At 42.5% G+C, this 26148-nt stretch overlaps 1 protein-coding gene across 2 annotated transcripts in view; it reads right to left on the reverse strand.

The window, feature by feature from the left end:
- LOC111982756 (PRKC apoptosis WT1 regulator protein) overlaps positions 1-24952 on the reverse strand; it is an 86167-nt gene extending 61215 nt beyond the window's left edge. Inside the window, exons 1-2 of one of the 2 annotated variants that reach the window (XM_024014350.2) lie at positions 24666-24952; positions 23637-24353 (exon numbers count right to left, since the gene is read on the reverse strand). In XM_024014350.2, coding sequence (XP_023870118.1) covers positions 23637-24197 — 561 coding nt within the window. In that variant the 5' untranslated portion in view covers positions 24198-24353; positions 24666-24952. The remainder of the gene's footprint in view (positions 1-23636; positions 24354-24665) is intronic. The other variant, XM_024014356.2, reaches the window with a different exon arrangement.
- Positions 24953-26148: the final 1196 nt, after the last annotated feature.

Consider the following 26148-nt stretch of genomic DNA (forward strand, 5'->3'; position numbering starts at 1 on the left):
GAATAATTGCTGAAAGACGAGTTGACATTCTAAATCCAAACAACGATTGTTCCCGACAAAGGACCCCTTGTACAAAATTCTGATTGAGATCATCAAAAGTAGGACCCATTTTATGATGCTATTTCATATATCTGTCGAACATGGTTTGTACTAGTAGTTTGCCGCCAGATTTTTGGGCACTCTCTCGCTATAACTAAGCTGGATGTCGTAATGAAGTTATTTTTAGAATTCTAAACACGCGATTGCATTAAGAACTAGTGTATCTATCATTTCCTATACAACATGTATTTTTTAGTAATGTTTATGTATAGTTTATTTGGTCAGAATATGTGAGTGTCAGAAACCCCCCCCCCCCACTTAGGAGCCAGAAACAGGGTGGCCATGTCTATAGGCGCCATCATGATTATCATTGTCATTGATTTCAAAATGGAAAACCATTCTAATACAACAACAATATTCCAAGGGAGAGTAGAGAAAACACAAGAAACTTATTATTCAAACGAAAATTCCTGAATTCTGAGGCTAAAACATCAAAACAGCTGTTTTGCTCAAGATCGGATGGGGAGAAAATGTTGAACTTTAAACTCTCAGCTTGAAATATGCTTGGCATAGAGAGGCAGTAAAACACCTCTTTGGCACTGTAATAATGAGGCTGTTGGGCATGTCTTGTCTGGTATAAAAGAGAGTTCTGCTGCACGTGTGGCTCAGTTGGTAGAGTATGGAGCTTGCAACGTCAGGTTGTGGATTCAATTCCCACGGGGGACCAGTACAAAAAATATGGAAAACTGTATCCACTCACTACTGTAAGTCGCTCTGGATAAGAGAGTCTACTAAATGACTAAAATGGAAACAGCTCTACTTCTGAGGCTGAAAACAACCCACTACCATATGGAATGTGCGGCTCCCTTTGATGAAATATTGTTGGGAAGCGCATAACTCAGTTTACAGTCACATAAAACAGATTAAGTGAGGGAAACAGTTGTTTATTTGAGGCTAAAGAAAGCTGAACTTTCACTTTGGCACTCACACAAGCCAGCTTCAAGCTACTCCATTGCCATATCAAGTGAGAATGCAACAATGCCATGAAGTTGGCATTCCTTCCTTTGTCTGTGTGCATTTGAAAGACACACCTGGAAATGTTGGTCAAACACTGCAAGACAGGTGTGGTGCTGTCATGGCTGCTGTAAAAAGTGGAGAGAAACTCCCATCCTGGTGAGACACCATTCATTGTGAAAGAGGTCCATTGTTTCAGTGGTACAGAGCGGGGGGATACCATTCACCCCACTGTTTCCGCGGCAGTTAATTCACTGTGGCGCTGCGCCATGGCAAAATGATTGCCGCCACGGCAACAAAATATGGGACAGGAAAAAATATTTCTGCAGAGGCGCACTTTGAAGATGTTAGAACAGTCCACATTTATTTTCCTCTGCAACAAAATGAGTAATGAGGAGAAAATACATACATCCCTAAGGTAGAATAGTTCTATGCATGAGAAAAATCCCTCTCAAGTTGCATGTATAGGGACAGAAACATGCATTCTGACAAGCAGTGTCAACGCACAACAATTCAAATGCAATCGTGGGGAAAACATCAGTTTTAATAGCCTTTCTTATAAAGAGCATCCCGGCTTTCCATTCCTACTTTATTTATTTCTCAACTACTAAATATTTTGCGAATTTTAAACCCAGAGTTTTTAGCAGCGGCATGGTGAAGCACCTTACCACTCTGCAATCCATCATGAGTACATAGGGGAGAGTGGGGCTGAATGGAACACGGGTCAATTGTAGGGCCGCTTGGGGTAAAACGAGACCCTAACTCAAAATCTTTTTTGGGACTGACAAATTGTGATGGGTGGGGTGGTTTCAGTGAGATGTACAGGTAGGGGCGTATTACCCTAGGTGCCGTTTTACCCTAAATTACGCTAACAGGTAGGCCTACATTATATTCACTGTATTTTTGCAAGTTTTTTGGGATATAAAATGAATCAATTTGATGATAACTTGTTAAAAGATCACATTTGGGATTTAGCTAATGATTAGCTCAACAGGGTAAATGCAGATAGGCAACCCCATGCTTCAGCCTATTTATTTCTAGCCACTATGCTGCATCAGTTGGGATACAGGTGATAATGCTTATTGCTAATAGCATACCTGATCATATTGACCATGAATAGGCTATATGCATGGTCCAATATGTTAAAATCATTCTACCAATATGTTATTGGGCTCATTTCTGGAGGTGGAAATTATATTTTTGACAGTGTTAGAATAATTTGATTTAAATTCATTTTGGAATAGAATGTCCTTTTAAAAAGTCACTAGAACTGAGATCACCAGTCTTTCTACATAAAAGTTATCCGGGGGACGACAGACCCCAAAACCACAGGGTTGCCCATCTGCATTTACCCTATAATAACTACCCCCCCGGCAAACGTTTCCCCCCACTGCAACTCTTTTCAGAGGAAACACTGATTCAGCCTAGATTACTGAATGTGTCACAACATTCCCCTCATTGCAAAACAAGAAAAGGGGAGGAGATGCTCTTCTTGGCAGAACAAGACACAAAAAACAACACACTTTCCCGACAACAGTGAAACTTCCTCTGCATCAGCATTGTTTGGGTCAGAGAGAGAGAGAATGTAGCCAAATTGCCCAGGTCTGATCTGAGGACTTTTGTTTTGAAGTGCTGACAAAGGAAAGCAATCTGTCAGACTGGGCTAGGCAGGGCAGGGCAGCAGAGTTGCGTGAATAGTGCATTCCTGCCCTGCCGCTCCATTGGCAAAACAGTTAGGACAGACAGAGACAGCGGGTGGGCTTAGAGCAACAATGACAGGCCTGACACACTCTCTGTTAGAATGGATCACTGGTGGTAATTTACTCATGAACCCACCGGGCCCTTTCATCACTCCTAGACATGAGACAGTAGATTCAAAATGGCCACTGTGTTACCTGAGAACCGTTACTGAAGTCCTCCTATCGCTCCCCTTAACCTGGCGGCGCAGGATGAGGGAACACAAAGAGATTAGAAACAACAAAGTTGGAGGTCGCCCCAGAGATAGTGACGAGAGGAATCACCTCATGCCAGGAACATACACACAAAATCAAAGTTTATTTGTCACATGCGCCGAATACAACAGGTGCAGACCTTACAGTGAAATGCTTACTTCACAGTGCAATTTTTAGGTGAACAATAGATAAGTAAGGAAATAAAAAACAACATTAAAAAGAGTGAATAATAACAGAAGCGAGGCTATATACCGTAGCGAGGCTATACACAGGCACCGGTTAGTCGGGCTAATTGAGGTAGTATGTACATGTAGGTATGGTTAAAGTGACTATGCATATACAGTTGAAGTCGGAAGTTTACATACACCTTAGCCAAATACATTTAAACTCATTTTCACAATTCCTGACATTTGAGCCTAGTAAAAATTCCCTGTATTAAGTCATTTAGGATCCCCAATTTATTTTAAGAATGTGAAATGTCAGAATAATAGTGGAGAGAATGATTTATTTCATCTTTTATTTCTTTCGTCACATTCCCAGTGGGTCAGAAGTTTACATACACTCAATTAGTATTTGGTAGCATTGCCTTTACATTGTTTAACTTGGGTCAAACGTATCGGGTAGCCTTCCACAAGCTTCCCACAATAAGTTGGGTAAATTTTGGCCCAATCCTCCTGACAGAGCTGGTGTAACTGAGTCAGGTTTGTAGGCCTCCTTGCACACGCTTTATCAATTCTGCCCACAAATTTTCTAAAGGATTGAGGTCAGGGCTTTGTGATGGCCACTCCAATACCTTGACTTTCTTGTCCTTAAGCCATTTTGCCACAACTTCGGAAGTATGCTTGGTGTCCTTGTCCATTTGAAAGACACATTTGCAACCAAGCTTTAACTTCCTGACTGATGTCTTGAGATGTTGCTTCAATATATCCACATCATTTTCCCCCCTCATGATGCCATCTATTTTGTGAAGTGCACCAGTCCCTCCTGCAGCAAAGCACCCCCACAACATGCTGCTGCCACTATCGTGCTTCACGGTTGGGATGGTGTTCTTTGGCTTGAAAGCCTCCCCCTTTTCCTCCAAACATAACGATGGTCATTATGGCCAAACAGTTCTATTTTTGTTTAATCAGACCAGAAGACATTTCTCCAAAAAGTACGATCTTTGTCCCCATGTGCAGTTGCAAACCGTAGTCTGGCTTTTTTATGGCGGTTTTGGAGCAGTGGCTTCTTACTTGCTGAGCAGCCTTTCAGGTTATGTCGATATAGGACTCATTTTACTGTGGATATAGATACCTTTTTACCTGTTTCCTCCAGCATCTTCACAAGGACCTTTGCTGTTTTTCTGGGATTGATTTGCACTTTTCGCACCAAAGTATCTCTAGGAGACAGAACGCGTCTCCTTTCTGAGCGGTATGACGGCTGCATTGTCCCAATGTGTTATTTACTTGCGTACTATTGTTTGTACAGATGAACTTGGTACCTTCAGATGTTTGGAAATTTGTGGAGGTCTTCAAAAAGCAAAGAGGCACTGAGTTTGAAGGTAGGCCTTGAAATACATCCAAAGGTACACCTCCAATTGACTCAAATGATGTCAATTAGCCTATCAGAAGCATCTAAAGCCATGACAATTTTCTGTAATTTTCTAAGCTGTTTAAAGGCACAGTCAACTTAGTGTATGTAAACTTCCGACCCACTGGAATTGTGATATAGTGAGTTATAAGTGAAATAATCGGTCTGCAAACAATTGTTGGAAAAATTACTTGTATCATGCACAAAGTAGATGTCCTAACCGACTTACAAAAACTATAGTTTAACAAGAAATTTGTGGAGTGGTTAAAAAACGAGTTTTAATGACTCCAACCTAAGTGTATGTAAACTTCAACTGTATGATAATCATAAAGTGTTCGCAGTATATCCTGTGCGTCCTGCTTGTTGAAGAAAAAATATTTGTCTAATCCGAGGTGAGTGATCGCTGTCCTGATATCCAGAAGCTATTTTTTGCCATAAGATACGGTGGCAGAAACTTTATGTACAAAATAAGTTACAAATAACACYAAGAAAAAAAACACATAATAGCACAATTGGTTAGACGCCCGTAAAACTGCTGCCATTTCTACAGGCGCCATTTGCTACACCAACAGTTTCCATAATTAGTGGGCCGTGTGGGTGGTTGACAGTTGACACACCAGGTGTGGTTCCGGGACAGGTGGCTGCGGGATAAGAGGCGTCTAGAGGTCTTCACATTCCATTGGTTCCCATCAGCAGAGGACAGCCGCATGGCAACTTCCTCCCTCGTTTATCTAAACAACACCTAGAGGGTAAAGCACCATCTCTGTTGTGTTGGGTATTAGTCTGTCTACCGTCGCATTCATAGTATACATCTCCTCCCTTTGCTTAAGTCTCGCCTGCAGAGAGGATCACTACAGAAATGTGCGGTGTGGCTTTCAAGGGAGCCGGAGGGTCCAACGTGGAAACAGAGAGACAGTAAATGTAAACGGCCAAGAGCGCAGCCCAGCATGCCGTTTGTTATTCATGATAAGAAAATGGCTCCCTGCTCCCCCCACGAGGATCTGGGAATGTTACTGTCTCGACAAAGTAACCTCCTCTCTCCCTTGCTCTCTGGATCTGAAACCAGACCAAGACGGCCAACGCCATTACAGTGTTTACGACCTCTCACCCCATCACTTCTTATCTGGCACAGAGGGAAGGGCGGCAGAGGGAAGTTCAGCGTGTGAGGTGGGGGTGGAGACAGAGAAAGTGAGAGAGAGAATGAGTGAGAGTTCAGAGTGCAGACTTCCCTGGAAGTAGACCAACAGGTCAAGCATTCACTGGGTAACAGTCTCCAAGAATTCATCAGGGAAAATTGCGGAGAAGGACAGAGGCAGGGGAAGTGAGATAGAGTGAGCGAGAGAAAGAGTGAGAGGGATAGAGTGAGGATTTCAGAGCCTTGTAGATATGCAAGCAGCCAAGTTCAACCAATGAGGAGTTGACAAAACAATCATAAGGCAGAAAGTGTATGCATGCCTGCATAAACCGGACAATGAGAAAAAATCTCAAGTTGAACTAAATCTCAAACATCACTTGGAGGCATACATCTAGGCATGCACGATATTGACTACATCTGAAAATAGGCAAAACACGAAAGGGAAGGCCTCCAGAGCGAGATTACGGGGAGATATCAAGTCACGGCACCACATCATTTATCACAGCTAGCTGATAGCAGTTCCTTGAATATTTTAGAACCAAAGCGATCCGTTTGCCTGCTTCAAAGCGCCACTCGGGGGTGAGAGGGAGGGAAAAGGACCGGAGAGGGAGGAGGCAGTGTTTCACATGTTATCAGGGAAGCCAACTGGAAACATGTTCATCTGATTAATGGGACTCTGGCAACCGTGTGTCTCCACAATATAGATTTAATTACCTGATAAGGACAGCAGAAGCCAACAGGTTTAAAGCGGGTGCTGTTGTGTTAGTGATGGTCATGCAAGCACCGATTTAGGCCACTACCCCTGCTTTTCCTATTGTATCCACCCCGATGATGATGATGATGGTGACGGTGTGAATTCACCCTGATATAAAACAATGTTAATGATCGGCGTAGCAGCACAACGTATTTGGATGACGGGCCTCCCTATAGTTATATTATTGTAATGGCTATACCATATCTGATATCTACACTGTGATAGGGTTATATAATACACTGTTCACAATATCATTACATAACAAGCCTCCATGACCAATTGATCCACTACTAATAATCATTTTAACATAAAGCACTGATGTTTTACTGGAACTTTCTCAGCTTTTGTTTAAGTAGGCTGGCGGCAGACAGGGGGAGTTCTATCCTCACGCTCCATTGCAGAACCTCTCCCTCCATCTCTCTGCATGTGACAGCATGCTGGATCTCACAACAATAATTCATCAGAAGGAGAGAGGAAGCAAAGCGAGAGATAAAGATTCAGAACACTGAGGTCTGTATTTTCTGAGTAATTATTCCAGAGATATTAACCCTCCTCAGAGAGGGAGAAAGAGAGAGGGAGAATAAGAGGGAGTGACGGGAAACCAACTGCCTCCACACTACAGGCATGTTACAACAAAGAAGCATCATCACCTCCAGGCATTTTAAGTGTTCTTATTACGCAACAGTCATCTGGAGAAGTTGAGGCAGTAGTTTTGCAGCAAAGTGGGGGGGTGGGGAATCAAATCCATGTACACAAACAACAAATGTGAGGTTAAAATTGGCAAAAGATTTCTTTCCACAGGGCCGTGGGGTGAGACAGAGATGCAGCTTAAGCCAGGACCACAAATATAAATTCCATCTAGACACCGTAGCCCTAGAGCACACAAAAAACTTCCACAAAGCTGTGAACAAGCTGAGAGACAAGGCAAGAAGGGCCATCTATGCCATCAAAAGGAACATAAAATTCGACATACCAATTAGGATATGGCTAAAAATACTTGAATCAGTTATGGAACCCTTTGCCCTTTATGGTTGTGAGGTCTGGGTTCCGCTCACCAACCAAGAATTCACAAAAAAATGGGACAAACACCAAATTGAGACTCTGCATGCAGAATTCTGCAAAAATATCCTCTATGTACAATGTAAAACACCAAATAATGCATGCAGAGCAGAATTAGGAGGATACTCGCTAATAATCAAAATCCAGACAAGAGACGTTAAATTCTACCACCTAAAAGGAAGCGATTCCCAAACCTTCCATAACAAAGCCATCCCCTATAGAGAAATGAACCTGGAGAAGAGCCCCTTAAGCAAGCTGGTCCTGGGGCTCTGTTCACAAACACAAACAGACCCCACAAAACCCCAGGACAGCAACACAATTCGACCCAACCAAATAATGAGAAAACAAAAAGATAATTACTTGACACATTGGAAAGAATTAACAAAAAAACATAGCAAACTAGAAAGTTATTTGAATTGAAAGAGAGCGAGAGAGAGAGAGAGTGTTAACATATGCCAATAAAAGCCCTTAAATTGAGAGAAGCAAAGAAGAAAGGAAAGCGAGGGACTGTTGGGAACATGAGGAAAAACCTGACAGTCTGCATGTGACTGCTGCAAGGCTTTGTGCCTGCCATCTCCTCCACAATCTGTCTGAAGTGTCTAACGTGACATATACTTTACGTTCCTCCCCCGTGACTTTTAGCAGCAAAGAGAAACATCAGAAAACCCTCACTCACCTTCTGCCAACACTGCCTGTTCCAGGAAACTAAAACTTTCCCAACGATAACACTAATAATTAGGTATTATGTTAGAGAACACCTACTGTGGATTGATGGTGGTGACAACCTCATTTTGTGGATTTGGGGAAAAGTGCTAAGTTAATCTGATAGAAGACACCTCAAAGTCCATATGTTTTAATGATTACGAAACCACTCCTACGGTGGTTTTACCATTGTGCTTGGGACAATGTGGTTTTGGGAGTAACATTCAGGGAAAATAAAGCGCACCTTGCATGGCATGCCTAACGAGTAACACAATCTCCCAATATTCTGTGTCGGGAAACGGTTAAGGCATGTTTTGCATTCCTATGAGAAAGGGGGCTTTGTGTACAGTGGCCATTGTGTTAGGGCATTGGCAGACTAGAGTAGACCATGAGTCATAGAGAGTACTGTCTGGGTTCCAAGCAGGAGCCACTGGGATCACTGGGAATTGTGGGAAAGGTTAAGTCCATGTTTGATCAGGGGGAAAAACAGCATTTCCCTATTCCCCTTTTCACCTGAGAACTATAGATGTGCAGACATGACACAGAACACAAAACATCAGTACAAGAGCTGAACTGTAAAGAGAGTGGTTTTAAAATGACAGTTGTTCACAGAGCAAATAGCTTTTCTTAGCGTGGGGGGCTAACAGCGAAGCCCGGGAAACAGGAAATTCAATTTCATGTGCCGTGCTAACCACATCAAAAAGCTGCTGCTGCAGTCAAACTCAATTGCTGGAAATGTCCTTGTAAAATGTTGGGATCAGCTCTTTCGGGAGAGCTCCCCTTGTGAAGATCATCGTTCTCCTCGTGGTATCTGAGTTATGCTCACTGGGAATACTGGGAGAACGTTCACAGAATGAAGGCTAAGTGAGTTATTCTGTGAGAGAATATCCTCCTGACCACTATAACCCTATGTCAAGTTGTTAACACATTTTAAGAGAGAATCAGAAACAGGAAGCCATGATTTACTACTAAGTTATACTGCCTTGGCACGATGCCCTGTCGTTACATTAAAACGACAAGCATATAACTAAGTTAGGTAGATAAATAACGAAAAGACAAGTGTTCAATATAAATATCATTATTATAACCAACAGGGGAGTGTTGTCATGAAACATCTGTCTGATATTAATACATTAAATTGGCTAATGCCTTAGCGCATTGCTCTGTATGAATTTGGTTGAGTTTCTTCCTGTGCATTCCTTTGAAAGTTAAATTTGATATACCCAGAAGCATGCGGTTTTCATTTGCATCATTCACGTTGACTGGAGGCACTCTATCCTCTATGTCCCTTTCTCCCTCTCTAGATAATGCTGGTCCATGGACTATTTGGACTTGATTGTGTGACCCTTGAGGCTGAGGAAAATAAATCCAGAGCTATGGACAGACGGAGCAGACGGCACCAGCCCCTTCATCCTGCTGGGGAAGGATCCAGCTATCTAGCTTTCACCGCTGGCCCACATGGGAAAGGGAAAGAAGGGGGAGAGAGACTGAGCTAGAGACACAGACAGAGCGAAAGAAAGAGAGCCAGAGAGAGAGAGAACCACACCTCATGAGCCCGGGCCACACAACTCATGAGCCCGGGCCACACAAAAGGAGGAGCAGTGCATCTCCGACTCTCTGGACAGTGGACACAAACAAACACGGTCTGGGCAGACTAGACTAGAGGACTGCCATGCAAATGAGCAGTTTCACAAGAAAAGCCAGAGAGGAGTGACCTCTCTAGTCCCCAGTCCAGAGAAAGAAAGGAATGCAAAAATGTGGAACCGGCCTAACATAAATAAATCATGTGTATCCACAGGCTAAATACCATGCGAGGACTCAAGCAGCTAGCCGAGCATAAAAGAGGAAGAATAAGAAATGGAAAAAGGGAGCAGAAAAGGGGACGGGCGGAATCCCAGACCAGGCATCCACAATCAATGAGGGCGTTTTGGGGATGAGAATCCCATCAGTCACACCAGAGTGAAGCGTTTCATTGGCCGTGCATCTTTTAAGAGGCCGCTGGGCTCCCCAGACAAAAAGGTTCATACCCACTGAGGAGCGGAGGCAACATGGCGCAGGGCAAGCTTGCTGGAGTTTATCATTTGGTTTCTTCTCTATGAAAATGCAGTCATCACCCAGGAGATTAAAGGGAGGCATTCTCCATCTCTCAGAGACTCTTGCTCTTCAACTTAAACTTTTGTGCAGGGTGATGAGAGATGAGAGGTGATGAGGGGGGTGACGCAAACTGGCAAAACCAATTAATCCTGCATTAATTATGCAACAGAGTACTTTTGAAAGAGAGGGGGAAAAAAACTGTTACAAACTGATACTTATCAGTATGCAGAAGGAGAACGTCTAACAAGAGATAAGTGCTGGCGGGGACAGAGCAGTAACAGACTTCATTGCACTGATCTGACCACTGGACAGTTTTACAATGTAAGCGAGCAGATGATCTACATTGGAGGTGTGAGCAGACTCCCAGAGACAAACAGAGAGGAAATGACATGTACATGCTCTGTCTGTTTGGAATTACATTGCTGTTCTGAGTGTCGCTGTTTAATATAACCCTTTGTCACTGTGGAATTTCTTGCTACTGGGCAATTCAACAGTAACAGAACTGCCATTTGACTCCGTTATCATACTTTAAAATGTATGCCAAAAACCATTGATTTAAAGTTTAACAAACATTAAAACTATACACAAGGACTACTTTTAACAATTTCCTCTGAAAATTGTACAAAAAAACGAATTTAGTGGAAGAACTGTGCAGATGCATATTTTTGTAATTGAATTAGGGTAAAAACTCCTTCAGGTTTTTATGCAAACACGTTTTCCAAAAATGAAAATATCTGCTTTGAATTAAGATTCAAAGATGTCTGCAGAAACAATGCGGTGTCAGCTATGACATCGCACCTTGAGTTTGAAAACAATTGTTTCGGTTATTGACCTACAGTAAGTGAAGTAGATTTACACACGGTAAAGGCATTCCGGTAACGGAATTATATAATTGGTCCCTGATCTGTAATAAGCTTGGGTGGTATACCGTATACTGGGGAATTTAGAAAAAGCCACAGGATGTTCTCTCTATACCGTCAAGACAATTTATTTGACGTTTTTCAATAAATGTGAATATTTGTAGCTACTTTAAGTTAATACTTGCAGTCAACTGCAATACATTAGGAGATAAAGCAGATTGCTTTCTTCATTTCACCCGTCACATTAGTTCACATTATGAAGCGTACCGTCGTTCCCCAGAACAGTTGAGCCAGTCACGTGTATGTTTGTAAATAGCACAACGGGAGAAGGCGATGATCTGGTGAGTCCATAGCGTTTTATATCTAAATCGGCAAGTCTCTGTTATGCGGTGCACATGAGGTGAAGAAGTTATACTTGTATGCAATTCACTACAAAATATTTGCCATCAGATATCTTAGAATGGCTTTCTGCCAGAAGTCAAAGCTCGGGAACAGTTTTTTTGTGCTTCCCACTAGTGGTTTTTCCTGCTCCGTTCTTCTCCCCTCTGCTCCATGTACACATGCTGCTCTTCCTTCAGAAAAACATGAATCACAACATTGTACATTTGCATAATTTAATCTTGTTCACGATTGCTTGTAAATGTCTACACTCACCAAAAATGACATTCGGTAACTACTAGCTACGCTTGTATAACTTTATAAGCTGGATTTGCCAGTGTTTAGTTTTCACTTGTTAGCATTACCAATTTTCTAACGGAATTACAAGTTTTAAATCACTTAATGATAACAGTAAAATCACTATAACTAATTGATAGGTCTACCATTATTTGTTACTTCTGTGAACTTACATTATCCTCCCTTTCTCATGAGGGAGAGAAATGAGAAAAAAATCTTAGACGTTTTTGGTAATGGAATTACAAGGCAATATTTCTTAAAACGTACAGGAGCTTAACAATAAAAAATATTAAATATAAAGTGTTGATATTATTTGGCAGGAGTCTTTTCGTCAACATTGTGTTCTGATGTATTATTGATACCATTTAAGACTTTTCTGGTTTCTAAGACCCCTTTTCCATCTGTTTACCCAGAAATCAAAGCCTTTACTTATGTCTAATTTTTAAGATGGAAAACGGTTGAAAAAAAACACTGTCCAAAAATAGACAGATTTCCTTTGGCACCCAATGTGATATGCTACTATGAACTTAACATGTTGGAGCTCATGGGTCCATTGATGGAAGTCCCCTAAGGTGAAAATACATTTCAAATACATTTGAGGAGGACAAAGAAGTGCTACTCTGTTTAGTTTCAAACTGCGATGGTGGGCAGGTCACTGCGGTCTTGGACAACGGCTTCTCTCTGAGCTTTCACTTAGAGGAAAGATACCATACATGCCAACACCTCTTCATAATGGCTATGATTATCAGTGATAAATGGAGGTTCACCACTCATGCACTTGACAGCTTGTTAAATGCCAAGACGCATGCAATTGGGTGTAATAAACCAGCCTTGAGTAAACAGAATGACCCTAGATACTGTAGGCTACGTGGTTGCTCTGTTTTGATAGGACGTGTGATGAGGAAAGTGTGCCTATTGACAGGGCGTGTCCATTTTGTCAAGATTCCTCAGCTCCGGGTTGGGGACACTGACACAGGGTTTGTTGATGTATCTGCCCATGTGATTCTAGAGCACCGTGTTTACTTTTCATGCCAGGCCACGTGTCACCTAAGGCCACCGGGTACAATACCGGTATTGTAGCCTAGTGGTTAGAGCTTTGGACTAGTAACCGAATGGTTGCAAGATTGAATCCCCGAGCTGACAAGGCAAGAATCTGTCGTTCTGCCCCTGAACAAGGCAGTGAACCCACTGTTCCTAGGCTGTCATTGAAAATAAGAATTTGTTCTTAACTGACTTGCCTAGTTAAATAAAGGAAAAATAAATAAATAAATAAAGCAATCTTCTGATAGCAGAAGAATGGAACCTTCGGCTGGGTTAATCGTCGCCGTGGGCGTTACAAAACGCACAACCCTTCTCTAAGACGGGATGTCACTGAGGGGTGTAAGCAATGAGGGGTGTAAGCGGGCCAGACCAGGAGCAAGTGGTCTGGAACAATGGGGCGACTACTAATCCGGGTGTTCTGCTCCATGTCTCTGTTGTCTTTGGGCCTTGTACGCCTCCTAGCAGTCTCAGGGAGGAAACCAAGCCTTCCTCCGGACCATAGCACATGGCTGGCATGATCCACATAACGGAGTCTTTGGGGCTTCCAGCACAAAAATACAAACATGGATTTGGACAGCATCCCAGTGCCCCAGAGGCTTGCTGGAAAGATGTGAGAGGTTGGCGTCTTGTTTGGAAGGCCACCTGGGAACACACACGTGGGTCACATGGGATGCGCGGAAGGTAGGTATGCTGCCAGTAGCAGCCAATCGCTGGTCTGTTGTGGACATTGTGACGTGAGTGCCAGTAATGCATCATAGTTCAACACAGCTAAGTTGGCCCTCCGTCTACCCACAACAGCATCAGTAGGGGAAGGACACACTCACACACAAACACACAGAATGAGGTTCCAGCTTTATAGCCAGGGGTAGGATGGCATGTAGTTACTTTAATCCTCTAAAACACATGAATTTGTCTTTGTTTGGTTCAACAACTTAAAGATCAAGGCTTTATATCCACAGGCACTTTGAACCCACATTTTCATTCGATTTAGAGTGTTTATAGGCTACATTCTCAAGCTGTTTTCCTGAACTTTCATTTGGTTCTCTTTTGATGTGAGCCTGCCTGGGTGTATTTTCCATGAATCAACAAGATGAGCCACACTAACAACATGCACGTCAAGTCAGAATATTCCATTTCCTCAAAGCATTATGAATTCCTCCCATTTCTCCGGCTTCCAACAAATAAACTTAAGCCTCCTCAGGTATGCATGTAAAGTGAATGTGTTTTTTAAGATGGAGAGCTAGGCTTAAGACCCCCCACCCCACCCAACCGTCCTCCCAGCAGCACACAGTGGAATGCCAAACACTCCTGACAGCCTCCACCTGTAGATCACCAATCGTATTCCCACACTCAGCTAGGTGTTGCTATGACACCGAGAAGACACTCTCTCCCCCTTATCCACACGGTGAAGCAGAATGAAAAGAGCAAAGACTTATGACGTATGATTTGCATGTTTATTATTCATCACCTTGGTTAGCTAGATTGTCATGCTGCCAAGTCTGATACCGTAGCCTACTTCTGCTGGACAAAGTCTGACAGGGAACCATGGTGCCATAATGGGAGGAGAGAGAACCCATTGGCCTGTGGTGGTGCTGGATCTCTCTAGCTGTGTGTGCAGTACCAACATAACACTCTGGAACTCTTTTAGAGCCACTGTATGTTGACATATCATCTATAAGAGCTCATCCATACAAATGAAGCGAAAGGTTTTACCAAGAAGAACACCCCAAAACAACTGGTTCCGTGCCCATAGAAAGAGGAGAGAAAGAAAGAGAGACAGACAGAAGTAGCAGCCGCATACTATTCTGTTCTGTAATGAATCGAAACAGACAGTTCTCCTGAATGCCTAATCATGCAGTGGCCTGATTACAGCTGACTCACAAATCCCCCACTGCTGCCAAGCACACAGGAATGTCAAACAAATAAGTTACATTTATGCAGGAACACACACACACACCACAGCTACTGTCAATCAGCAAGCTGATCAGCAGACAAACCCCAATCCACTGAATCTCTCTATGGGATCTCTGCATGCAGCAGTTGAATGTGGCAGCCCAAGCTTCCACAAGAACACAGTGGGGGGGGGGGCTAAGCGGCAGTTTCCAAAGGGGAGGCATGAAAACCACTACCCCATGCGTCCATGTGAAACCATAAGCTATTAGTAGATAGCAGGGGCAGGACATTTCAGTTACAATAACACGCAACAGTTCATGTTAATACTGTTAGCGTGATGGCTGGTACTGGAGGGAACAGATATGGAAAAAGGAAAACTTAAGCCTAAACGTATGAAAGATGAAAGGAAATTACTGTCTCCACAACTGCTACTGGATTATGAAGGTGTTAACCTCAATGAGGGGAGACAACGACCTATTTAGTTCAAAGGAGAAGGCTTCCATGTTCCGTGACACAATTCCAAAGCATTGGCATTTTACTCTAGGTCTTACTGTAAATCATGAAGTGCCTCGCGGGGAATTGGTACCAAATTGTTTGTGTCCAACGAAAAGTTTAAAGTATGGGTCAACAACACACCAAGAGTGAAGATCAGTCACGCTATGATTTACTATTAGAACAGCTGACTCATTATTCATAGTCACATTCCACAACACAGTAGGACATTAACCTCAACAACACCATATTAAGTAACCAAGAACACTCCCATATTGCTGCACGTCCTGGTTTTGATTGCGAGTTAATGATTGGCCAGTCAGACAGCCACTGCGTCATCCAAGCAGTGACAGAGGAGCATGTAATTTCTCACGCAAACAAAATGTGCAAACAGGCGTCTCTGTAAAAGGTAGATTCATAGGGACCGGCATACTACTGTCCATTGGGACCAAGACTGTGTGGTTCTGTTGTGATAAAGGGAGGGGAACGGGTTGTTACTCATTCAGCAGACACGTGCTCCAAACGTCAATGCTCATTGACCCTGGGCAATCAGCTTTGCATTCTCGTAGAGAGGCAGCGCAAGGGAGCATTCTTTTTTGGACAATAATAATCTACCACATGGAGCTCCTACAGCCTCATAACTAAAGAGCACTGACTCAATTACAGCAGAGAAATCTATGGCCTGGGTTAGAACAGAACACTCTTCAAACCTACACATTCGGAACAGGACTCCAAATTAGGCAGGCTATTTTCTTGTCAGGCCTGCTGAAATACATACATTATTTAAAAAAACACTCCTGTGCTGTGATCGTGTTTTGTTACAAAACGTTTAAAACTGGATTCCTTGCCAGAAAGTGAGCTCATTAACCTGTGACAAGCAAAGAGGATGTGGGTAGTAAGCAGAGACCAGGTCAGCCAGAGGGCCATTAGAGGAGCAGCCGGGACTACTGTATTCTGAGTGAAGACTCCAGTTTTCACATACCCTTGGTCTGATTAAGTGATATGATTCACCCTGACAGGGTAATGGACAGCTATTCACTGGGCCTCACCTAGTCAGAGGGCACATTAATGAGAGCTGTCGTTTACGCAAGATTCCAAAAACATGCACAAAACCATGTGCCACATCCCATTAGCGGGAGCGGGGTGTTTTATGAGGTGCTGAGAGAACTTCGGGTGCCCCCTGTATTAGGGGCCTACCTGGTAACCATGTCATGGAACAAGGCGAACAGTAGTTCCACAATCTTCCTCCTCTACAACTTCCTGTGGAATTCCCCTAACTTTCACCACACAGCTCTATAGACTTCTTTCTATTAGTCCCACCCCCCTTAACTTATTTTGCGAAAGATATCCTCGTAAACAATCAACAACTCCTGCTAATTAGTCAACCTGTCAAATGTTCTTGTAAACTCACATAACTGGCAAAGGAGCCTGGATATAAAAAATAATAATAATTTAAATGCTCTTTGGATTAGAGTAACATAACTTCACAAATTCCTTTTGTTCCACCAACAGCCCAAAACCATGCCCAAATAATTCCTTGCTTATCCAAGTCCATGATCCAATCCCTATGGTATTTCCAGTGATGTGACCTTGTTTGGGAAAGGTTTAATGAGCAAGTAAAACAGGCTCCACCCAATGGCACACTTACATTCATTTAAAACAAATGTATAGAAAGCTTTACATTTTACCTATTTACCTTACAAATAAATAACACCCTATTGCACTGCTAATCAAAACATTCCCTGGCCATTGCTTTCATGCCTATTGGAAGAAGTGAATGACATCCATAACTGCAGTCTGTGGGAGGCCTTGAGAACAGAATCATTTATGATCGTACTACAGCAGGAGGAGAGGTATCTTCAGAGGGGGAAACTGAACACAGATGGATGAGAGAAAGTACCACAGCCACAGCATAAAGGTAAGGAAGTAGAGGAGCAAAAACGTATACAGCTCACAGAGGACGGGCAGAGAATGTAGCAGCATGAGAGGTCTGCCGCGCTAGGATGTGTGATTTGATTTATTAGGATGCCCATTAGCCGACGCCAACAATTTACATGCATTTAAAAACAACATGTATTGTGTGTGTGCACACATCTATCAGTTACACAGAGTACCAGTCAAAATTTTGGACACCTACTCATTCAAGGGTTTTCTGTATTTTTACTAATATCGACATGGTAGAATAATAGTGAAGACATCAAAACTATGAAATAACACATATAGAATCATGTAGTAACCAACAAAGTGTTAAATAAATCAAAATATATTTTATATTTGAGATTCTTCAAAGTAGCCTTGATGAGAGCTTTGCACACTCTTGGCATTCCCTCAACCAGCATCATTAGGTAGTCACCTAGAATGCATTTCAAATATATATATATTTTTTCACCTTTATTTAACCAGGGAGGCCAGTTGAGAACAAGTTCTCATTTACAACTGCGACCTGGACAAGATACAGCAAAGCAGTGCGACAAAAACAGATTTACACAAGGTATAAACAAACGTACCGTCAATAACACAAGAGAAAATCTGTATACAGTGTGTGCAAATGAAGTAAGGAGGTAAGGCAATAAATAGGCCATAGTGACAAAGTAATTACAATTCAGCAATTAACACGAGTGATAGATGTGCAGATGAGGATGTGCAAGTAGAAACACTGATGTGCAAAAAAAGCAGAAAAAAATATGGAGATGAGGTTGGTTGGATTGGGCTATTTTATGAGGGTGTGTTTGGCAGCATGAGTGAAGTAGGCTTTGTTGCGAAATAGGAAACTGATTCTAGATTTTGGATTTGAGATGCTTAATGTGAGTCTGGAAGGAGAGTTTACAGTCTAACCAGACACCTAGGTATTTGTAGTTGTCCACATATTCTAAGTCAGAACCGTCCAGAGTAGTGATGCTAGGCGGGCGGCCTTGTTAACAGGTGTGCCTTCTTAAAGTATCCTTCTTAATGCATTTGAGCCAATCAGTTGTATTGTGACAAGGTAGGTTTGGTATACAGAAGATTATTTGGTAAAAAAACAAGTCCCATATTATGGCAAGAACAGCTCAAATAAGCAAAGAGAAACTACAATCCATCATTACTTTAAGATATGAAGGTCAGTTAATCTGGAAATTTTCACAAACTTTGAAAGTTTCTTCAAGTGCAGTCACAAAAACCATCAAGCACTATGATGAAACTGTCTCTCATGAGGACCGCCACAGGAAAGGAAGACCCAGAGTTACCTCTGCTGCAGAGGATAAGTTCATTAGTTACCAGCCTCAGAAATTGCAGCCCAAATAAATGCTTCACAGAGTTCAAGTAACAGACTCATCTCAACATCAACTGTTCAGAGGAGACTGCGTGAATCAGCCCTTCCTGGTCGAATCGCTGCAAAGAAACCACTACTAAAGGACAATAATAAGAAGAAACTTGCTTGGGCCAAGAAACACGAACAATGGAAATTAAACCGGTGGAAATCTGCCCTTTGGTCTGAGGAGTCCAAATTTGAGATTTTTGGTTCCAACCATGTCTTTGTGAGACGCACAGTAAGTGAACAGATGATCTCCACATGTGTGGTTCCCACCGTGAAGCATGGAGGAGAATGTGTGATGGTGTGGAGGTGCTTTGCTGGTGACACTGTTGGTGATATATTTAGAATTCAAAGCACACTTAACCAGCATGGCTACCACAGCATTCTGCAGTGATACGCCATCCCATCTGGTTAGTGCTTAGTGGGATTATCATTTGTTTTTCAACAGGACAATGACCCAAAACACACCTCCAGGTTGTGTAAGGGCTATTTGACCAAAAAGGAGAGTGATGGAGTGCTGCATCAGATGACCTGGCCTCCACAATCACCCAACGTCCCCCCAATTGAGATGGTTTGGGATGAGTTGGAGCGCAGAGTGAAAGAAAAGCAGCCAACAAGTGCTCAGCATATGTAGGAACTCCTTCAAGACTGTTGGAAAAGCATTCCAGATGACTACCTCATGAAGCTGGTTGAGAGAATGCCAAGCTGTCATCAAAGAAAAGGGTGGCTACTTGGAAGAATCAAAAATATAAAACATATTTTGATTTGTTTAACACTTTTTTGGCTACTACATGATCCATATGCGTCATTTCATAGTTTTGATGTCTTCACAATTATTCTACAATGTAGAAAATAGTAAAAATAAAGAAAAACTTTTGACTGGTACTGTACCTGTCAGTACATACACACAACAAGTAGGTCACATGGTGGAGAGGCGTTGTGCTGTGAGGTGTGTACATTCCCACACCTTCTGGTTGTGAGAGTCAGACTGGCTTGACCAGGATTTTTTTTTGAAAGCAAGGGGTGATAAAAATATAAACTAGAGCCAGGCCACTTTATCACATCAATGTTACATTCCCCAGGGCTTCAGTACAGGTCGAGGGGGGAGTTCATGTAGTTATAGGGCAAAACTCTGTCTCACCACATACCATATTTTCTGCTTTACCCCTCATTGACAGCACTGCTACTTTAAGCACAACAAGAGCAAGTGATGCTGAAGAAAAACTGGGTTTCAACATGACGGTGTGTCACTCAAGAGGGTTTACAGATGTTTAGATGGTGTAATTGTAGCATGACGGCTTTGAAATACATTTGTGGTCTGTCTGCAGATAAGACTAAACTCACTCACCTGGAGAGAGCCTGTTGTGCATATATCCAGAGCTAGATATGATCCGATGGATCTTTAGAAACTGTGGGTTCAAACTAAACATTTTGAGGCAAAGCCAACTGTCAAGCAATGGGCCTTCCATTTATTAGCACTTTGTTGATGCAGATTCTCATTGGAAAACAAATGTTATAATCACATTGCTTTGTCCGTGGAGTGAAAGATATCAGCATGATTATGTACAGGGAAGACACACTTCTCTTAGCTCATGACAGATATGCATAAACTACACAAAAGTGATTCAACAGCAACCAGGAAGAAGCAATGAGAAATCCCCTCGGCTATACCCTCGGCCCTTTCCTCCTTTTTACATTTGACATTTTAGTAATTTAGCAGAATTAGGATTGAGTGCCTTGTTCAACGGCCCAATTACAGATTTTTTTAACAAGTCGGCTCTGGGATTTTAACCAGTGACATTTTGGTTCCTGGACCAGCGCTCTTAAAATCGCTAAGCTACCTATCAGCACAGTAACGGAATTACGCTGAGACTCACTTTAAAATGTATGCTAAACAAAAAAAACGTTGATTTCAAAGTTTAACAAACCATACAACTCTATGCACAATTTGCATAGAGCAAATTTTGTGTTTTTGCTAAATTTCCTGTGGAAAACGTTAAAAGTAGCCCTTGTGCATAGAGTTGTATGATTTGTTAAACTTTGAAATCAATGCTTTTTGTTTGGTATACATTTTAAAGTGAAGAAATGTGAGTCTCAGCGTATTCCGTTACCATGGAATTGCCCAGTGCTAATTGGCACCAATGTGTAGCCTGCCCTATCATACCGCCTGTTCGCGGTTGCTACTGACGAATGGCCCTGGGTGTTCCAGACACAACAGCAGCAGCCTTGATCAGAGAGATCCAGCCCGCCACATGAAACAAAGTTCACGCTCCAGAGTGAAAGCAACTCAGTCTCCAAGCAGAGCCTTATAACACACTGCTGGTCATAAAACATGGATGGCCCCAGACAATGAGGCTCATCAACTAGGCCTAAGCCAAGGTGAGGCCAACAGGAAACGGACCACTGACACAACACACACACCCTAAAGAGAGAGAGAAAAGGAGAGAGAGCGAGATTGAAGATAACGCTGTCTGAGTGAGTACTCACCTCGAATGAGACAAAAGCACACATCACTTAAGCAGTATTTCATCGTTCAGTAAGCATTTGTTAAGCAGGTCAGAGGTCCCCAACAGCCAGTAGACACATACCATTCTCCGTCAGAGAGGGTGAGACTGACAGTGAGGCTGAAACGAGACACCTTCCTGGAATGGAGGAGGTGGTCCTGATTGACACTCCACAGAAGAGCCAGTGTTTGCTTCGGTTAACCGTGAAGCCATTATCAGCCCATCATAGGGAGAGTGGCGCGATTGGGTTCCCTATTGCTCTGAAACCCCCTCAACAGCTATTGTGCCCCACAGAACATGCAGGCTGATTATGCCCCAGCGTACCTATTCAATAAAATTCATAACACAAGGGGCCTTGTGTGAGGAGGGTCCAAATCATACAGCGATCGCGATGTCAGGGTTTAGATTTACCATGGGAAAGATGCAATGCATAAAACACAGGCAATGTTGTCGCATGGGGCATGATCGCACATAGTTTGGCATGATCTGTGGGGTTGAAACCTAGCTTTACGGCTTGGCTTCTGACCAGCCTCTCAAACTCCTTGATTGGCATTGCCGACCGCCTAATAACAGGCTGTCACTAGCCAACTGAGACACTGGTCAACCTCCAGGTGAAACTCCACAGTCGGCAGCATGCTCTGGGTCTGGGCAGCTGTCAGAAGAGCCAGACCCCTAATATGTAGACTACACTCTGTGGATTCAAGGCACTGAGCCAGTGTCAACATCATAAAACATGCCCATTATACAGTGCCTTCAGAAAGTATTCATACCCCTTGACCTATTCCACATTTTGTTGTGTTAAAGCCTACATTAAAAATGGATTAAATCGAAAAGATTCTCACCCATCTACACACAATAACCCATAACGACAAAGTGAAAACATGTTTAAAATTAGACAGCCATTTTCAAGTCTCGTTATAGATTTTCAAGTCAATTTAAGTCAAAACTAAGTAGGCCACTCAGGAACTTTCAATGTTGTCTCCCAGTGTCTGTTGGAAAGCAGACGGAACCAGGTTTTCCTCTAGGATTTGCCTGTGCTTAGCTCTATTCTGTTTCTTTTTATTCTATAAAACACTGGATTCCTTGCCAACGACAAGCATACCCATAATATGATGCAGCCCCCACCATGCTTGACAATATGAAGAGTGGTACTCAGTGATATGTTGAGTTGGATTTGGACCAAACATAACGCTTTGGATTGAGGAATTAAAGTTAATTTCTTTGCCACATTTTTTGCAGTTGTACTTTAGTGCCTTACTGCAAACAGGATTCATGTTTTGTAAAATTTGTATTCTGTACAGGCATCCTTCTTTTCACTCTGTCATTTAAGTTAGTATTGTGGAGTAACTACAACGTTGTTGATCCATCCTCAGTTTCCCCTATCATGGCGAAATCCCTGAGTTGTTTCCTTCCTCTCCAGCAACTGAGTTAGGAAGGACGCCTGTATCTTTGTAGTGACTAGGTGTACTGATACACTATCCAAACTGTAATTAATAACTTCACCATGCTCAAAGGGATATTCAATGGCAGGTTTTTTATTTATCTACCAATAAGTACCCTTCATTGCGAGGCATTGGCTTGAATCTGTGTATGAAATTGACAGCTCAACTGAGGGACCTTACAGATAATTGCATGTGTGGGGTACAGAGATGAGGTAGTCATTCGAAAATCATGTTAACCACTATTATCGCACACAGATTGAGCCCATGCAACTTAATATATGACTTGTTAAGCAGATTTTTAGCCTTATTTAGGCTTTCCATAACAAAGGGGTTGAATACTTGACTCAAGACAATTCAGCTTTTCATTTTTTATGAATTTGTAAACATTTCTAAAAACATAATTCCACTTTGACATTATGGGGTATCGTGTGTAGGCCAGTGACACAAAATCTCAATTTAATACGTTTTCAAATCTGGCTGTAACACAACAAAATATGCAAAAGTCAAAGGGTGCGAATACTTTCTGAAGGCACTGTATACATATAATTTCCCTGATGGTGGAAGTTCTTAGAATAACAGGACAGACATATTATTGAGGTTCGGACTGGTGGTTGACAAGCTTTCATCAGCGTCCCTGCTGCCAGGCTGTGACATGATTTAAGTGCAATAACAACGATACTGCTCACTCTGCACATTTTCAGCATTCTCATGGAGACTTTTTCATGTCTGTGCTAGAAGTTCTTCATAAACACTCGACTGGAACAGACATGTTTATGTAGGCCTTTTGAAGGTCAGAAGAACGTTTTATAACCCCATTTGAATACTTCTCATTAGTCATTAAAGCTACTCAGTCTCAAACCATTATTTTCCCACAAACATCCAACCCATTTGGTACATTAAAATGTTTGTTTCATAACGATAATAACACAACCTAATGGACAGATAAGTCCATCTTTAATGCCGTCTTTTCCACAGTGGTTTCATCAACTTTTATTTCTCGCATAGGCCTACAGGTTGCCAGTACAGAGTGTAAACAGTCTCATCCTACACCATGCATCATGCTTAATAACTAGGCGATGATTTGTAAACAAATGAAAGTTACAGACAGCTTGGACTCACCTCGGTGGATGGCATGCTGACAACACCTGTTGATCTGCGCTTCTCCCTCAGCTTTCTCTTCTCTATCTGTCCTTTCCCCTTCCTGGCGCTTGGACCATTGTTTTTCTTCTCTTTGCCTTTACTGGGTGAGGGGCTCTCCTTGTCACTGCCATGGTCATTGCATGCAGTGGGGCTGGACTCTTGTGGGGTGCAGGGCACTTTCTCCGGCTGCGGTGTCTTCTTCAGGTTACTCCCTGGTGTATCCGCTCCTCTGACGGCTGGTGTCGGGTGTGGGTCATCGTCAGGTCTCTTCAAGGCTGAGGAGGATGATGAGCGAGCCATGGGGTATGATGTCCCGCGGTCCGGGTTGCCGTTGTTGTTAAGTTCGGTGCTCGAGGTAGCATTGCGCATCTCACTTTTGTTGCTGTGGCTCCCCAGGGTCGCAGGGACAATACCACCAGTGCACGCGCCGGTGGCCGCAGCGATGTCCCCGAGCATTTTTGCCCTCATTTTCTCCCGTTTAGCCTTCCATTCCTCCAGAAAGTCTGTCTGTGCATTTGGTTTAAATCCACCCGTTGCCATGTTCCTTTTTGAATGTGTGGGTTTTTCACCGGTGGCTTTACTAAGTTTGTAAACTACGCTCCTTCAGCAGTGAATTTGTAATTTACGTTTTTAATCAGGTTACCGTGCAATCGTCCTTCGCTTCTAATGGCACCACATTTCTCAAAACGACTCGGTCTACAGGTAATGGAGAGTCACAGTTAGTGTAAATGTGGTCCAAACTTCAATGAAACGACCTCATTTCGAAATTACTATCCGTGTGTAAAGTGTATCAAATTGTTTTTACAAACTAGCCTTCCCATATACAAACAGGGTTTGAACTATATATAACTCATAGCAAAGTTGGTGCTCCAGTATATAATCACAACAAGTCGATCATTTTTAGAAGTTATATTTTCTCCCCCAAAATGTTAAAGTAACTTATTGGAAATAACATGAATCACTTAGTGAACCATTATAACAGTGACATGCGTTTCTAATAAGACTCACCTGTTATTTTGCAGTGCTTTCGCTCTCTCAGGTGAACATTCCGTAGGAATGAATTGTAGGCTACTTCACTGCAAACTCGATTAGTCACATGCAACCTAGGGAACAGTGCGGCTCGGACTCAACTCCCTCTCCTGGGCTTCTACGAACCCATACGAAGACTCACGAATACATACGAAATTAAATGGATGTAGCCTATTCCGTTATTAAAAATGTTTGCGTTGTACTTGCTGTATCTAAACACTTTTCTTTAATATTTTCCAACTAAATGTTTCTTTTTTACAGCATCTAGGCTACAAGGTAGAAATAAACAAGAAGAAAAATGTCTCAGCCTAATCATAGACTATATAGTGTATATTCTTCTTAACCTATAGGCTGTATAGGTGGAGGTTGGTGGGAGGAGCTATAACAGTCTGACTACACCGCTAGCGTCGTGGCACGAGCATTGCAAAAGACATTTAAAAATCTATATTATTCAATTATTGCACCCACACTGCTCACGCGCGCCAACGAGCATCTGCGTTGCCAAGGGCTAACACGGAACCCAAACTGGCTGCTCACCTGCGCCATCGTGCATAAGTGTATTTTGTCCCCCCACACCAAACGCGATCATGACACGCAGGTTAAAACATCAAAACAAATTCTGAACCAATTACATTAATTTGGGGACAGGCCAAAAAGCATTAAACATTTATGGCAATTTAGCTAGCTTGCACTTGCTAGCTAATTTGTCCTATTTAGATAGCTTGCTGTTGCTAGCTAATTTGTCCTGGGATATAGGGAGTTAGGGAGATATAGAGATATAGGGAGTTTTTCCTAGCCACCGTGCTTCTACACCTGCATTGCTTGCTGTTTGGGGTTTTAGGCTGGGTTTCTGTASAGCACTTCGAGATATTAGCTGATGTACGAAGGGCTATATAAAATAAACTTGATTTGATATAAACATTGAGTTGTTCTTTTACCTGAAATGCACAAGGTCCTCTACTCTGACAATTAATCCACACATAAAACGATCAGCCAAATCGTTTCTAGTCATCTCTCCTCTTCCAGGATTTTTCTTCTCTGGACTTTATATTGCGATTGGCAACTTTCATAAATTAGGTGCATTACCGCCACCGACCTTGTTTGTCTTTCAGTCACCCACGTGGGTATATCCAATGAGGGGATGGCACGTGGGTACCTGCTTCTATAAACCAATGAGGAGATGGGAGAGGTGGGACTTGCAGCGCGATCTGCATCACAAATAGAACTGACTTCTATTTTAGCCCTTGGCAACGCAGACGCTCGCGAGCAGTGTGGGTGCAATAATTGAATAATATAGATTTCTAAATGTATTTTGCACGAGACACGAGTGGTGTAGTCAGCATGTAAAATAGAAGTCAGTTCTATTTGTGACGCAGATCGCGCTGCAAGTCCTGCCTCTCCCATCTCCTCATTGGTTTATAGAAGCAGGTACCCACGTGCCATCTCCTCATTGGTTATAGCC

The sequence above is a fragment of the Salvelinus sp. IW2-2015 genome, linkage group LG3, assembly GCF_002910315.2.
Source record: "Salvelinus sp. IW2-2015 linkage group LG3, ASM291031v2, whole genome shotgun sequence".
NCBI lineage: Eukaryota > Metazoa > Chordata > Actinopteri > Salmoniformes > Salmonidae > Salvelinus > Salvelinus sp. IW2-2015.